At 36.2% G+C, this 16,354-nt stretch overlaps 1 protein-coding gene across 1 annotated transcript in view; it reads left to right on the top strand.

Annotated features, from left to right (window-relative positions):
* The window catches only part of LOC127617916 (low density lipoprotein receptor adapter protein 1-B-like), a 52,006-nt gene extending 36,778 nt beyond the window's left edge, over positions 1–15,228 (top strand). Inside the window, exons 6-9 of the mRNA XM_052090084.1 lie at positions 290–385; positions 3,303–3,415; positions 6,002–6,036; positions 13,755–15,228. Coding sequence (XP_051946044.1) covers positions 290–385; positions 3,303–3,415; positions 6,002–6,036; positions 13,755–13,899 — 389 coding nt within the window. The 3' untranslated portion in view covers positions 13,900–15,228. The remainder of the gene's footprint in view (positions 1–289; positions 386–3,302; positions 3,416–6,001; positions 6,037–13,754) is intronic.
* Positions 15,229–16,354: the final 1,126 nt, after the last annotated feature.

Below are 16,354 nucleotides of genomic sequence, written 5' to 3'. Positions count from 1 at the left end.
CAGCATTAGCTGGGAGAGAATTTCTTTCCTATGTAAGCAAAAGGGACATTATAACTGAAATATACACATATGAATCAAATCGAAGTTGAATCGAATCCAGAGCTTGTGAATCGGAATCGAATCGGGAAATCTGCATCAACACCCAGCCCTATTCAGCGTCATTTATTTATTTGTAGATCAAGGTCACGGCAGTTTTTCCTAATTGTGTCAAAATTTCAAATCAGTGTACAATATGATTGACAGGAGCTCTGAACAGGAGCATGTAACACCCCGAATGTCTGTTTCTCAGAGAAAGGGAAGCAGGTGAAATGTGGATCAGATGGACAGGCGGCGAGTAGCTCGCAGTCTGACAGTTCAGTGAGTCTTGGCAGCAGGAAAGAAGGAGGTGAGCGCACACACACACACGTCTTTCTATCTTTGTCATGCTATCTATCTTTGTTTTTTTGTTAACTTTACAATTCAATTTCAAAGTTAAAAGTGTTAAATTAAAAAGGTTTAACAAATCTTCCACTGACTTGCCTTGTTAGAATGCTGTATGCACATTTTAGCAAATGTTGGAGGTCATCTGTGCACTTCAGGCATTTAGACAATTTGCATACTTTGCATATTTTACATATTGCATACTGTATCAGTCAGAGTAGTATGCTACTGGGGGCCATGGCTGCATCCAAATACTTTCAGAGCATGCACTGCACTTGATGAAGAACGTACTACTTTGCTGTAAATAAATAAAGTATGTTTTTTTGGTATACAGGAGTATAAATACATTCCCCGGCATACTTCTAACGGGAACGTAGGCATTGTCCCATAACCCGAATGTACAGTATGACTTAATAACTACATCCGTAAAAATTATTTATTCTGGTTTTGTTAAACAAGTACCATTTAAGCACAAGTAACATGTTTCATTGTGTGTATACTGTATATGCCACTTAAAGTTGAAAAGACCTGTCCGACAGGCAGTTCTTTGCCGTTTATTTAAATTCATGGTTTTAAATGTGACATCTCCTCAGTTCCCAATGGATTATGGGATAGTAAAGTATCCAGTCAATCCACACTGCAGAATCTCGTCAGAAATAATAGGACATCTGGGTATTTCTCGCCTTCTCTTTTATGAAAACGGAGGATTCGGACACCCTACTCCATTGACATGCTGCTTTTGGCTTGGACTGGGCAGCATATTGATTATTGCAATATTTTAATGCGCTTTTCATCTGGACATTCAATTTCATAAACAGCGCACGTATCACTAGACTCATTTCATGATCCTTCAGGGCTGCACAATTAATACAAAAAACACCAAAATGAATATATGGTCATATGGGATTATAAAGCAAACTGTCATATACATAGCACTTTCAGTGTCAAAATAAAAGTGCAGGTGAAATTAAATAGGACAAATTAAATAGGATGGAAGGTGAGATTAAATATTACTTTTGTATAAACCAAATCTAATCCTCAAAATATATATTTTTTAATTTAGTATTATAATATAATAATTAACTTGACTTTTCCCACAGTAAGAACTTAGTTAAGCAATATATAAGTGAGTGAAGTAGTTTTTGCATATCAAAAATGTTTTAGTTTAAATAAATAGAAAATAATGCTTTTTATTCAGCTACTAGTCCAATGTATCATTTTATATGGATTATAAATAAATACATATAAAAGTGCATATCAAAATCTCTTTATTTAGTGAAAAACTGTGGCCAAACATGCCTTTATTAATTTTAAATAGATTTTTATTTAATGCCTTTAAAATATTGAATCTACATGGCTAAAATGGCCGTTTGGGTGAATTGATGGTTCCTCTGATAAAAAATTTATAAAACAAAATTTAAATAAAAAACACAAATACACAATTAATGAGATGTTGAATATCATCAATAGGCTGAAATATATTGAGATACATTTTTGAAGCCATATTGCCCTACTTTTGGCAAACTATATAGTAGGGATGTATAGTATGTATATTCGGATGCAGCCCATGTGTAGGGGTGGGTTTATAACAAATATTTGTTTATCCCAAAAGCATGTAAGCAGAACTCTTCAATGCAATGTTTCTTTGAGTGTGTGTGTGTGTGTGTTTATAGAGTGTTTAATATGAATGTTGTTTTAATCAGGATTGATCAACTTTTCTATTTAAACTTCACTCAGATATATGCAGTGTAAAATAGGTTCATCTAAGGTATAAAGCACAAAGTATTGGCTGTTCATTTTTGAGGATGTATAGAATATTTGTTCCCTTAAATCTGCTTTATTTAGCCTGAAACTCAATCACAAAAATCCACCAAAGGCTCTTATTCATCCGCCGGTTCCAGCTGACCAAGCTCAGTGAAACTCAACCCTGATGTCCCCAACAAAACCCCCACACACATTCACTAGAAAGCACTCAAAATGGACTGTCTAGTCCAAAAATTCTTAACCAGACATTGAGGAATTTTCTTGATTTTAGTATAATTTTGGTTGGACACTAGTAACAGAATAGTTACAAACACTAAGGGACATTAGTAAAACATTTGACTATTTTGAGACCAGTGGGGACCACTAGTGTGGCAGCAGCAATTTTCTCCGTTGGAATTGGCTTTTTTTTGTCACAACACGCCAGTCTACTCTGCTGCATATGCTTTAAACTGTCCAGAACGGATGGCAGTGATAAGACCATGGTATTTTTCCCAAGTACCTCACAGTATCTCTTAAATTGCAAGATGTATTTCAAAGTACCCTGGGACTGGGATTACCATCTGATACCATCACTGATCCATAGCAGAGCTGTCAACAGGGCTGAGAAACTAAATTAGATTATTTATTTATTTTTTCATTGAAATATTACCAAACTTCGAATTATAAATACTTTTTTCAGATAATGGTAAAAAAAAATAAAAAAAATAGTTTCCTACTACGTCCACAAGAATGATTTGTGTGTTATATGAGACCAAATTGTGTGTATGTGTGAATGAAGGACTGTGTATGTCTGTGAAACATGATTCTTTCGCCCTACACACACACACACACACACACCCACACACACACGCATGAACGAATGGACACATTTAAAGAAAAAGTTAACCAAAAATAAAATGAATGAAAATCTGGGACTCTCAAGCTCTGAAATGCTCTATATGACTAATGCATTATATTCCAAGTGTTCTGAAGCCACACGATAGCTTTGTGTAAAGAAAATAATGAAATTTAAGTTGTCTACTACAGTGATTGTTTTGTGTGTGTGTGTGTGTGTGTGTGTGTGTGTGTGTGTGTGTGTGTGTGTGTTTGTGTGTGTGTGTGTGTGTGTGTGTGTGTAGAGGTGGCCACTGGGAATCTTTTGGACCTTGAGGCTGGAATAAAAGATCATTCAGGAAAAGACAACACACAACCTGCACAGAACCTCAGCACAGAGAACAACAACACTGTATGGGTAAGAACGCACACCGGGGCAGCATTAAACAGTTGTGCTCAGTTTATGCACATTATATGAGTCTGCGTCTTTTTCACGTACAACCTACAATCCCGGTGAAAGGAATGTTAGGGCTACTCCAAGTTAAGCTCAATTGAGAGCATTTGTCAATTACCACAAAAAATATTTTCCTTCATTTTACAAAAATAACAAAAATTAAATAGGCAAAATTGTGGTTACAGCGAGGCACTTAAAATATGAGTAGAATGGGGCCAGGCCATACATGTTAAAATACACACTGTTTCATGTATAGCCACAACATTTAACATGATTTTAGTGTGATAAAATCGCTAACTAACCTTATCAGTGGAAAGTTGTATTCAATTGCCATGATGATGAAATGCAGGTAAACCCTGTTAGTGATTTTATCACACAAAACTCATGTAAACAGAGATTTTATCACACTACTTGTAGAATGTTTATGTACTGTGGTATACTTTTGAAACCGTGTGTATTTTAATGTTTATGGATTGACTTTCACTTCTATTGTAAGTGCCTTACTGTAACTGCAATTTTTGCTTCTTTCAAATAAATTGTTTGGTAATCAACATTATGCTACAAATGCTGTCGATATGAGCTGAAATGGTATAAACCAAGTGCTAAATGCTCTAAAATAGAGCAACTTTTACACAGTTTTTCGTTTGAATCATAGTGTTTTAGTCTTTTAACGATTAATATCCTTTATAATTAGTCAATATTTCGTCATATCATATTCATTCATTTTAGTCAGTTTTACTCTGATGGGAATGGCATATAACTTTAGTCAACGAAAATAATAATACTTTTAGTTGATGAAAATCTGCAAAATGCCAACCAAAAAAAGTGTCAAACTGTAACTTGCCAAGCTTAATAAGAAAAAAAATATGTATAAACATTTTCTTAATTTAAACATGTATCAAACACATAAAAGACATACAAGAAACAGTACAGCTGTCCTTGTTTTGAAAACCTGAGCTCCTGAAATAATAATACTTAGACTGAAATATTAGCTACATTTTAAGAGTAATTCTACTGTATTCTGAATTCTTCATGCTTTTGAGACTGTTGTCAATTTTCCTTGATTTAGCCAGTTTAGGATATCGCATTGTGTATAGTGTGTTTTTATGGCAACAGAGTATTCACAACGCAAGTTACGCAAAGCAAGTTAAACAAATTCGCGTCACTTCAAGTTCAACTGTTCATTCGATTCACTCTGCAGATGTACATTTTTATATTACATTCACCGATCAGCCACAACATTAAAACCACCTGCCTAATATTGTGTAGGTCACACTCGTGCAGCCAAAACAGCGCCAAACTTCATCTCAGAATAGCTGAGATTATATTCTTCTCATCACAATTGTACAGAGCGGTTTCTGAGTTACTGTAGACTTCGTCAGTTCAAACCAGTCTGGCCATTCTCTGTTGACCTCTCTCATAAACAAGACATTTCCATCCACAGAACTGCCGCTCAATTACATTTACATTTACATTTATGCATTTGGCAGACGCTTTTATCCAAAGCGACTTACAGTGCACTTATTACAGGGACAAACCTGGAGTTAAGGGCCTTGCTCAAGGGCCCAACAGTGGCATCTTGGTGGTGCTGGGGCTTGAACCCCTGACCTTCTGGTCAGTAACCCTGAGCCTCAACCACTGAGCCACCACTGCCCCCAATTCTCATCAACCAATAGTGTGGCAGCAGTGCATAAAATCATGCAGATACAGGTCAGGAGCTTCATTTAATGTTCACATCAACCATCAGAATTAGGAAAAAAATTTGATCTCAGTGATTTGGACCGTGGCATAATTGTTGGTGCCAGATGGGCTGGTTTAAGTATTTCTGTAACTGTCTACTCCATATTAGGCAGGTGGTTTTAATGTTGTGGATATAGTGATTAAACTCATGTATAAATAAGATGTGTTTGAGTGAGGTAATTAACCCATTTTAAAGTGGTTAATTTGGCTTCTGTTCAGCGCGTTTAACTCCCACAGCTCAAGAGTGAAAAATCCCCAGCATACTTGATTAATAGTTTGGATGAATCCATATCTAGGGTCTCCCTTCTATAAACAGATGTTTCTCTAGATGTTTCTTCTATTTCTATCTTGCACTGTTATTATCTTACAGTATTATTTTCATCAGCAGTGTGCTTTAATAAAATCATTTAATTATTGTCTTGATGCAAATTTTTTGTCTTCGTTGTTGTTCACGAGATTAACACCGGCTGTGAGCATTGTCATCTACACATTTGATCCTCCTTTCTAAGTAAATTAGGCTCATTATAGATTGCGCTTTATTCACACGAGTCAGCGATATTTGCATATTTAGAACAGACTCGCAAGTTAGGGAAGTGCACCAAGCAAAATCGATTCAGCACAGGTTTTGTGACCGTGTTTGCGGCGTCACCTGATTAGCATGTTTCCCTGAATCAGACGCTAAAACAGTGTAGCACAAACAATGCTGACAGTGCATGCAAATAAACAGCGCACATAGTGAATTCCCCCCACAGTGTCTTCAGACTGTACAGATGGATGTTTGTTTTAACAATCTCTATTTGTTTTTTGCAGGAACTTGAAGATGGTCTAGACGAAGCTTTCTCGAGGTTAGTAAAATGATTTTTGTAAAGACATTTTAATAAAATCGCACTAGACTGAAATAGACTTTCACTGGTTGACATTTGTTTCAATAGCACTCTCAACCAAGTTTCTGCTTTTAAAAGAAGATTTATTTGTTTAGTGTTACAATAAAGTGCCATTAGACTCTTAGCAAAGCTTGAATTACATAGTGACATGTTCACAAAACAATCTGGTTGAGCCAGTGCTGCTATTTCGACCTGGTCGGAATGCTCGATCAAATTAGGTCATGTTTAAAATGACTATTACTTGCATAGAATTGCATCATAATGACACAAATTAACAGTTAATGTTACTGCAATCCAAACAACAGCTGTTTAATGACTTTTGTCATTATTCATGCAAGCTCAGGCAGAGTCCGTTTCTCTAGAGATTAGCAGACATGAGATGAGCTGTTTTACAGCAGCAGGGGTGCCGTCTATCTCTGCTCAGCACTGATTATTTGCTGTGCGGTAATTTAAAGCATTGGTTTTTAATCAAGCACAGTACTTCGTTAATCTCCATTAACAAGCTTTCGCCCTACAAGTGTGATGAGAGATGCAGTAGATATCCAACAAGCAAAAACTTTTCTAATTAAGGATGGAGAATGGAAAATCTTTTTTAATGCCATCTGTTTAACTAAAGCTGTTTTACTCTTGGATGATGGTTTGAAATGATTCTCCAATGTAAAGGTCTCTAACTGTAGGTTGAGGGATTTTGTGCCCATAATTGGTTTCTAGGGTGTTCTGGGTGGTCACTACATGGCTGCTTACTAGCCCAAGTCAAAAGAGCCCACCCCCAAGTCTCTTATGATATATTGTCTCTTAATGGGTGATTCTCCTGAAACCTGCCAAGAAAAAGTCCTGGTCATATTTAACCCTAAATCAATACAAGAAAAGTACAAGTGGTAAATAAGAACATCAAATGTACATTTATGACAAGTAAAGTTTTTTTGCATTGTGACATTGTTTTCAGGACACTCAAGAACATGTTACCCCCAGTTCTCATTACCATAATGCGTCCAGATATATAACTTCTACTATTCCCGTTTTTTCAGAGATGATTCTCATTACAGCAACTGCAATATGTTTTTACTCTTCTACTGTCAATGTTGGGTGTAATCTGATTTCAATGTTATTAGTTACTCTTATTTAAATACTTTTTAAGTAAAAAAAATTGTGAAACATTACATTTAACATTACATAGAATTAATGTAATCAGATTACAGTTAATAACTTTCAATTAAGTTAAAAGAATATTCCGGGTTCAATACAAGTTAAGCTCAATCGACAGCATTTGTGGCATAATGTTGATTAACACAACTGTTTATTTTGACTTGCCCTTCCTTTTCTTTAAAAAAAGCATAAATCTGGGTTACAGGAAATCAATGGGGCTAATCTGTAAATGTTAAAATAGTCACTGTTTCAAAAGAGTTGCCACAAGAGTTAAAAGGGTTATCATGATTTTAGTGTGATAAAATTGCTTACTGACCTTTTCTCTGTAAAGTTGCATCAAATTTTACAACTTCATTGCCATGATGTTGTAATGTCAATAAATCCTGAAACCCTAAAATGCTGTAAAAATGACTATATAAACAACATTATGGCTCAAATAATACACCCGTTTTGACAAGAATTAATGTAAGTGCATTTATCAAATTTTAAGCTTCACATTTCTGCCTTTTAAACCCTCCAAAAACTGTCCTCATTCATTTCCAATAAGTGCCTCACTGTCACCTCAAGCGTTTTATTTTTAAGATAAATGTTTGAGTTAATCAGCATTATACATTATGTTTTAGAATGTAACTTAAATGTAAAGTAATTAGTAATGTGATTACTTTTTCCATTAAGGAATGAGTCTTAGTCTAATCTGATGTCCGTTTTAGAGAGGTAATTTTAGTGGATTACTTTTTTGAGTAACTTACCCAATACTGATTACATTTAAAAAGATGTTGTACAAAGACAGTACCACGTGTGATGCATTAATACTTTACAGAAATTTGGAAAACAAAGATATATTATTTAATTTGTAATGAGAATATAACGACCGTCTTTTTCCGCATTGCAGTAATGAGAAATTGGGGGGTAAAATGCGCGTAACGGTCATGAAAATATTGTCACAAATGTAACCCTGTCTACACCACATGCGAGCAGCATGACATGTCACGTCAATAGCTATAGATCCCATTCTAATCAATGATACTGTCTACACTGGAAGTGTCCGTAGCGTCGATTCACGCCGATAGTAAACAGGTGTCCCGTTGCATTTGGGTTGCACACGCTAGTGCTACTACTGCCAACGCGTCCAACGTAGACAGCCTTAAGCCGTGTATCTAAAGACACTAAGTGGAAAATAACTTTGAGGTTTAGCTGTTCATCTTTTCAGTCATGAGGTCAGCTTCAATTGGGCTGGTCAGTAAGCAGCAATTCCCTCCGGCTCTGACTTAATTTCTTCGACATTTGACCGCCATTAACCTTTGACTTTATTGGCCACTCTGTAAACTTGTTTTGGACTCTGAGGATGTGGATAAAAAATTCATAGCAAGGAGAAAAATGTGGAAGTACTATGGTGGCGACTGCAGACTGACTAGCAGACATGCAAACCGCTGTTCACTTGAAGTCACTCCTCTGTTTGCTTTCTTCTGATCACAAGTCTTCTCACACTGATGTTGCTTACTTCCCCCTCAGCCGCAGTCTGGATAGTTTTGAGTCCAACTCAGGTAAAGATAATGTTCATTTGGGCTATAATGATATCTGTAAGTCATCCATCATAATTCACTCTTTTAGAACGTCATGATCAACAACAGCACATTAGTCCAGTTCTTCCATCTGTTCTGTGTTCCATTTCTGTGACATTTCAATGGCTTTTGTCCAGTACTGACTGGATTGTGTAGTTTATGTCAGGGTTCTGTGCCAAAAGTTTTATAAGCATCACTTGTTTTCATCTTCACATTTTTCTTCTTTGTGTTGTGATCCGCTGTTTGTGTCCCTTGTCGCAAAGTGTGTAACTGTGGACTTTAGTCAGGCTAGATGCCATATTAACAGGAATAGTGCATGAAAAACTAAAAATACTGTCATGATTTACTCACCAGCATGTACGTAGTTCGAAACATGCATGCTGTTATTTCAATTGAACAAAATCTTCTCACAGCTCTTTTCCATACAAAACGACTGGGTCAATGATGAGATTTGTCCAGATCAATTAATTCAAACATTCATTAAAAATGCAATTCACATAAAATAATTACTTGAATACACCTATTCTACGATAAACATGTTTTCAACTCTAATGTTCAAAGTCATTTTGATATTTTTTCTGGGGCTTTGACTTTGTCATGAGTCAAAAATGTAATTTGGTAAGGAAATGAAACACAGTCTCTTTAAAAGCTTACATTCTTGAAAAAGGAAATGTTGGCATGAGTATTGCAGAATAATATTTTATTGTTATTTCTTAAAAAGAATCAGAATGAGCTTTATTGCAAAGTATGCTTAAACATGCAAGGAATTAGTCTTGGTGACAGAAGCTTCCAGTGCACAACAATACAAAACAGCAACAAGACAAGAGATAATAATAAAAAATAAATACAAACTGAATACAGGTATATACAGAATACACAATAAGACAATATATGTATATACACACAGTGCAAATACAAATCTGTTATATACAGATAGTGCCAGGGAATGTAATAGCAGAAGAGGTAGGATGTGTTGAATAAATATAAAAAGACTTAGCTGTGTATTGCATTTACATTTATGCATTTGGCAGACGCTTTTATCCAAAGCGACTTACAGTGCACTTATTACAGGGACAATCCCCCCGGAGCAACCTGGAGTTAAGTGCCTTGCTCAAGGACACAATGGTGGTGGATATGGGGATCAAACCAGCAACCTTCTGATTACCAGTTATGTGCCTTAGCCCACTACGCCACCACCACTCCACACTGTATTGCACGTAAATATTGCTCAGTGGGGCAGTTTTAACTGTTCATGAGATGGATAGCCTGAGGGGAAAAACTGTTCCTGTCGGTTTTGGTGCTCAGTGCTCTGTAGCGTCGGCCAGAAGACAACAGTTAAAAAAGGTAGTGGGCAGGGTGAGTGGGGTCCAGAGTGATTTTTACAGCCTTTTTCCTCACACTGGAAGTGTATAGTTCTTGAAGGGAGGGCAAGGGGCAATCCGGTCAGTAGTCCGGACTACCTTTGTAGTCTTCTGATGTCCGACAGTTATTGAAGTACAGAGGACAGACTCAATGACTGCTGAGTAGAACTGTATCAGCAGCACATGTGGCAGGTTGAACTTCCTCAACTGGCAATAGAATTACAACCTCTGCTGGGCCTTTTTCACTTTGGAGTCAATGTGGGTCTCCCACTTCAGGTCCTTTTGAGAAGGTAGTGCCCAGGAACCTAAATGACTCCACTGCTGCCATTGTGCTGTTTAGAATGGTGAAGGGGGTCAGTTTTGGGGTGTTCACAATCATCTCCACTGTTTGAGTTTGTTGAGCTCCAGGTTGTTTTGACTGCACCAGACGGCCCGTTGTTCAACTTCCCTTCTAAATGCAGACTCGTCGTCATACTGGATGAGGCCGATGACAGTAGTGTCATCTGCAAACTTCAGGAGCTTGACAGAGGAGTCCTTGGCAGGGCAGTCTTTGGTATACAGGGAGCAGAGTAGTAAGGAGAGCACACATTTATTTTGTCTTACCATTAAATATCTACATTTCTATATAAAGGCACATTTTGTTCAGGTCATACGAAGTAACCCTGAGAAAGCTTCTTGATATCAAGTCAAAAACTCATAATATTATCTAGATGTACTGCTGGCTTCCATGGCTGCAGCACGCTGTGATTTCCTGTTAACCTGTTTCAAATCTGTCTAAATACTATTGGGAAATGGGCAGTGGAAGGGATAATATGGGATCAAAATCCCGTCAAAAGCATTGCGGTCACGGATCCAAAACAATAAGTGTGAATTCAAAAATAATAAGCGCAGATAAAAAAATAATAAGCATAGATCAAAATAATACACGCAATCAAAAATATATAAACACATTTAAAACATGCAGCAAAAAAACAACAACATAAAAATTAAAGCAAAGTCATCAGAATTGCAAACAAAATCATGTTTTCCTTGGTTATATTACGGCTTTTTGTGCTCTTAACAATTTTGCTCATATTTTCAAAATACGCTGTATTTTTCTTTGCTTTTGTTTCCAAGTTCTGTGCTTTGTTTTCCAAAACTTGTGAGTAGATTTTCATCTAAATCAGGGGGAATTTTTCATCCCTATTGGTCCACTAGTTCTTGATTGACAGCCCCTCCTCTAGCCAATCATTCGAAGAGGGGAGGTGATGTCACTCCAATGCAACTTCGACGGCTGCTGCTCAATATTATATTATTTGTGGTTAATAGATACGCTGCTTGTCTGTTTTGAGTATTTTCTGCCAGCTCTAGGAAACAATGTGTTGTCCGAGTAGGTCATTATCATAGTCCGTTAACACATGTATCGAGTCAGATGAATTTAGTTAGCAGAGTCTTTAGATTAGAAGATGTAATAGCCGCTAGAAGATGGAAATAACCGTGAATGTGCATATGTGAGGAGGTCAGGAAATACCTGCATTTATAATTCGAGTCTTAAGAAATCTAGACATCTTTGTGAATCTAAACTCCTGAAGAGAAATAGTCTGGTATCTCAGAGCGCATGCACCAACTGCCTGCGTGTGCGCGCACCAACTGCCTGCCTTTCAAAATGAAATATACTTTGAAAGGCTAGCTGTGCGCAGATGCTCGAAGTATACTTTGGGCTTTATTTGCCAATAACCTGACTGTCAATCTTCAGAAAGGATAAAAGCACCATAAAATCACCATAATAGTAGGTTACATGACTCTGGACTCTATATGCAGTCTTCTGAAGCCATATGATAGCTATGTGTTAATAACAGACCAAAATACCGGTTGTTATAGACTAAAACAATTCCTATCAAGTAGACTTGCCTAACCATTTCCTCCCTTGTGTTTCACAGAAAAATTACATGAGAATTGAAAACTGATTTTTGGGTGAACTGTTCCTTTAAGCATTTATCGTCATCCTCGAATACTCCTACAGTTAAAGTCCAGAAGTTTTACATACACTTAGGTTGAAGTAATTCAAACTTAGTTTTTATTCACTCCACAGATTTCATATTAGCAAACTATAGTTTTGGCAAGTCGTGTAGGACATCTACTTTGTGCATGACATGGGTAATTTTTACAACAATTGTTTACAGACAGATTCTTTCACTTTTAATTGACTATATCACAATTCCAGTGGGTCAGAAGTTTACATACACTAAGTTAACTGTGCCTTTAAGCAGCTTGGAAAATTCAAAGAAAGTATGTAAAGTCTAATTTAGCTTCTGATTGGAGGTGTACATGTGGATGTATTTTAAGGCATACCTTCAAACTCAGTGCCTCTTTTTCTTGACATCATGGGAACATCAAAAGAAATCAGCCAAGACCTCAGAAAAAAAATTGAAAAGTCTGGTTCATCCTTTGGAGCCATTCCAAACGCCTGAAGGTACCTCGTTCATCTGTACAAATAATAGTATGCAAGTATAAACACCATGGGACCATGCAGCCATCATACCGCTCAGGAAGGAAACGCATTCTGTCTCCTAGAGATTAACATAATTTGGCGCGAAAAGTGCTGCTGTAGGAAACCTGTAAACAAGTATCTAGATCCACAGTAAAACTAGTCCTATATTGACATAACCTGAAAGGCTGCTCATCAAGGAAGAAGCCACTGCTCCAAAACCATCATTAAAAAGCCAGACTACAGTTTGCAAGTGCACATGGGTACAAAGATCTCACTTTTTGGAGAAATGTTCTCTGGTCTGATGAAACAAAAATGTAACCGATTGGCCATAATGACCATCGTTATGTCTCAAGAATCAGCCAGGAAGTTAAAGCTCATTCACAAATGGGTTTTCCAAATGGACAATGACCCCAAGCATACTACCTCCAAAGTTGTGGCAAAAAAAGCTTAAGGACAACAAAGTCAAGGTATTGGAGTGGCCATCACAAATGTTGTGGGCAGAACTGAAAAAGCATGTGAGCATGGAGGCCTACAAACCTGACTCAGCTACACCAGTTTTGTCTGGAGGAATGGGATAAAAATCATTCCATAAGTTTGTGGAAGGCTACCCAAAACATTTGACCCAAGTTAAACAATTTAAAGGCAATGCTACCAAATACTAACACTGTGTATGTAAACTTCTGACCCACTGGGAATGTGGAATAAATCATTCTCTCTACTATTATTCTGATATTTCACATTCTTAAAATAAAGTAGTGATCCTAACTGATCTATGACTGGGAATGTTTTCTATGATTAAATGTCAGGAAATGTTAAAAACTGAGTTTAAATGTATTTGGCTAAAGTGTATGTAAACTTCTGACTTCAACTGTATCCATTCAAACAGTCATGTTCGTTGAGATATTCATAACTACAACTTCAATTCTGTTTTATCATATTCTTTAAAATGGAATGAAGTACTCTTGATGAGAAAAACTTTGCCATGTATATTTAATGTGTTGTTTGTGTCGTTTTGCATATGCATTCCTTAGTCTCTACAGCTCGTAACACGATCTGAACTAATGTTTTGAAGCTCGTTTGGAGGTTTCAGCATATTTCTGTTTGAAATGTACCTCACAAATTTATCTGTTTCCCCCAAAGACTCGCTCAGTCTCGCACTAACCCCCAGATGCTGGACATTGGGGTAAACCCTCAGGACTACAATGCCGAAGAGTGCTTGTCGCCAAGCAACTGGGACAAAGCCGAAGCTGAGGCTGCAGACGGCGAGGACGCGTTCGGATTCTGAGAGGCGGTTTCGAGGGGGAGGGGCGAGAGAGGAATGATCTGATGAAATGACGCAAAGGGAATCGACCTCGCTGTTCGTCTCGGTGGCGACATCTGGTGGCTGTAGCTGGAACTGCATCCAGAGGTTGAGCAAACCAGGCGAGATGACTTCTACAAGAGCACAGACCAAAGCAATAGAGTATACGTGTTATTTCATTTAATGTTTTGACATTTTAATTTTCTGTTACCTTTTTCCTGTTTTATATGTATGTCTATGAATACAAAATGATGTATGTATATGACAATAACTGTGTAAAACTATATCATTTATTATTATTTTAATTTTGAGTGCTAAGGCTGGTTTTGTGATTTTATGCAGTGGAATGTGAGAATATAATGCTTGAGATTAGCACATCTTTGGGCAATTTACACTAAAGATTTAATGAGTGGTTTGAAGTGTTGAAGTGGATGTAAATCTGCCCTCAAAATGTAGAAAAAAAGAGGGAATAAGAGAGATTGTTTAAGTTAATGAAAAGTTGGATGAAATGAACATGATGGTCAAACATGATAGACAAAACATTAAATGAAAGACAGGGTATTTAAATGAGACAATCGTATTTTTTCTATTAAAACGTATTTTTGCACTCTTTGCGCCTCTTTCTGGAGCTTATGATTTAATTTCAGGAAGGTTTTTTTTTTTTTCTTTCATTTTTTCAAATTTTTTTTTATACATACTGTACATCTGATCGGTTATAGAGCATGTTTCATCAGGAATTTATATGCAGGGCTGTTGCAGTACACTCCAAAAAATATTTTGGCCTATATTTTCAAGATTTACGCATTTCAATTTCATAACAGAGTTGAATTGTGTGAAGTTTAATACAATTCAATTAATGAAACTTAAGATATTTATGGTTTATTAAATTTGATGGATTGTTTTATGAAATTGAAATGCGTAAATCTTAATATTATTATTATTATTATTTAGTGTACTACTGTATTGTTTAGTGATGGTACTTCAGATATATTCCATGGTCCTGTTTGATTACCATATTCATACACCATGATAATATAAGATGCTTTATTAAAACAGTAGTATTGCCTCCATGGTAGTGTCCATAAAACATTTGTATTACTGCTTTTTCCATGGTATATTTTTATGGAAATACGAGTATTTTTGTAAAGGAAAGTTTGTCATATTGCATAAATTCCTCAGCCAGAAATATGGCTTTATGACAAGTACAGCAATGTGTAATTTTCTCATCAACTGGTACACTTGCTTGTGCATTGGCTGATATTGAACACTGTGGTTTTACTGTTGACTGTGATTTAATTAAAAACCAAAGTATTACAGACAGTTCTTTTGTGGTTTACAATAAATCTTTTCTTCTCTTATAATTTAGGATTTATTAGGGTTTTCATTATACATCAAATTTCAATAGACTCAAACATGCACCTTAGTGTTTGTTTCTGTTTTGTCTTCCTCATTTCATGTTCATGGATTTATTTTAAATCAAAGCTCTGTAATAAAAATCCTGTTTATTTTTTTTATTATTATTTTTGGACTTATAATGTGGACACATTTACAAAAGTACTTTGGGAATAAGTAGCCTATTGGTCCAAAAAATAGTTATCATATTATAAATATGTGGCTATTAAATCAATGGCTATTGAAGTTTCTTAGTGTAAATTCAGATGTGTTACTTTTCTCACCGCTGATCAGATTGACCAATTACAATTGTTTGTGTTTGAGTAAGGCTTTACAGCGTTAATTTATTTAGCCTACATGAGGACAGTTAACTGTGTCAGGTATAAAACTGTTATTAATTAGAGACAATTACTACGTAAGTATTGCGTACGTTTACTCTGAAGGATAATTGAAAACATCGTATTAAACGCGAACGTTATGAACGGCCCCTTACCGCCCTTTGGGTGCATTTGGTCGTAAAACCGTTAACCCCGCACACACTCACACCATTGGTTGAGCCAGTACCCCATTATTGTTGTAACATTTTTTTTTTTTTTTTTTTTGCGGACATCAGTCTTCGAATGGCTTACTTAAATATGTCTTTGCACATTAAACTGTGATAAAGTAAATTATTTTAGCATAAAAAAATCCACAAATAGTGCCAACCCTCCCGTGACGTAATTAATATTCATGAGCCACGTATTCGTCGTTGTATGATCAATAATAATTTCAACCCTTGGTGAATCTGTATTTTTTTTTATTTATTGATTTATTTTAATATAATTTATATGATATAAGTTGAAAAAGGTTAATTGTCTTTATTTACACCCATCCTTCAAACTGTTCTGAATCTAAATGCGAATAAAGTCCCATAAAGTTTAAAAGAAATCACGTACTTGGTTTCAGCCAATCATTGGGCGAGTTGTGATTGAGAGGTTATAAATATCAGGTGTGACTCGAACGGTAGTTTTTTCCCCGATGATGGCGGGTGGATTCATTTAACAAATAG

Source organism: Xyrauchen texanus, chromosome 24 (assembly GCF_025860055.1).
Source record: "Xyrauchen texanus isolate HMW12.3.18 chromosome 24, RBS_HiC_50CHRs, whole genome shotgun sequence".
NCBI classification, from domain to species: domain Eukaryota; kingdom Metazoa; phylum Chordata; class Actinopteri; order Cypriniformes; family Catostomidae; genus Xyrauchen; species Xyrauchen texanus.
Note: the sequence above shows the minus strand (reverse complement) of the source record. Positions and strands in the feature narration are given on the sequence as shown.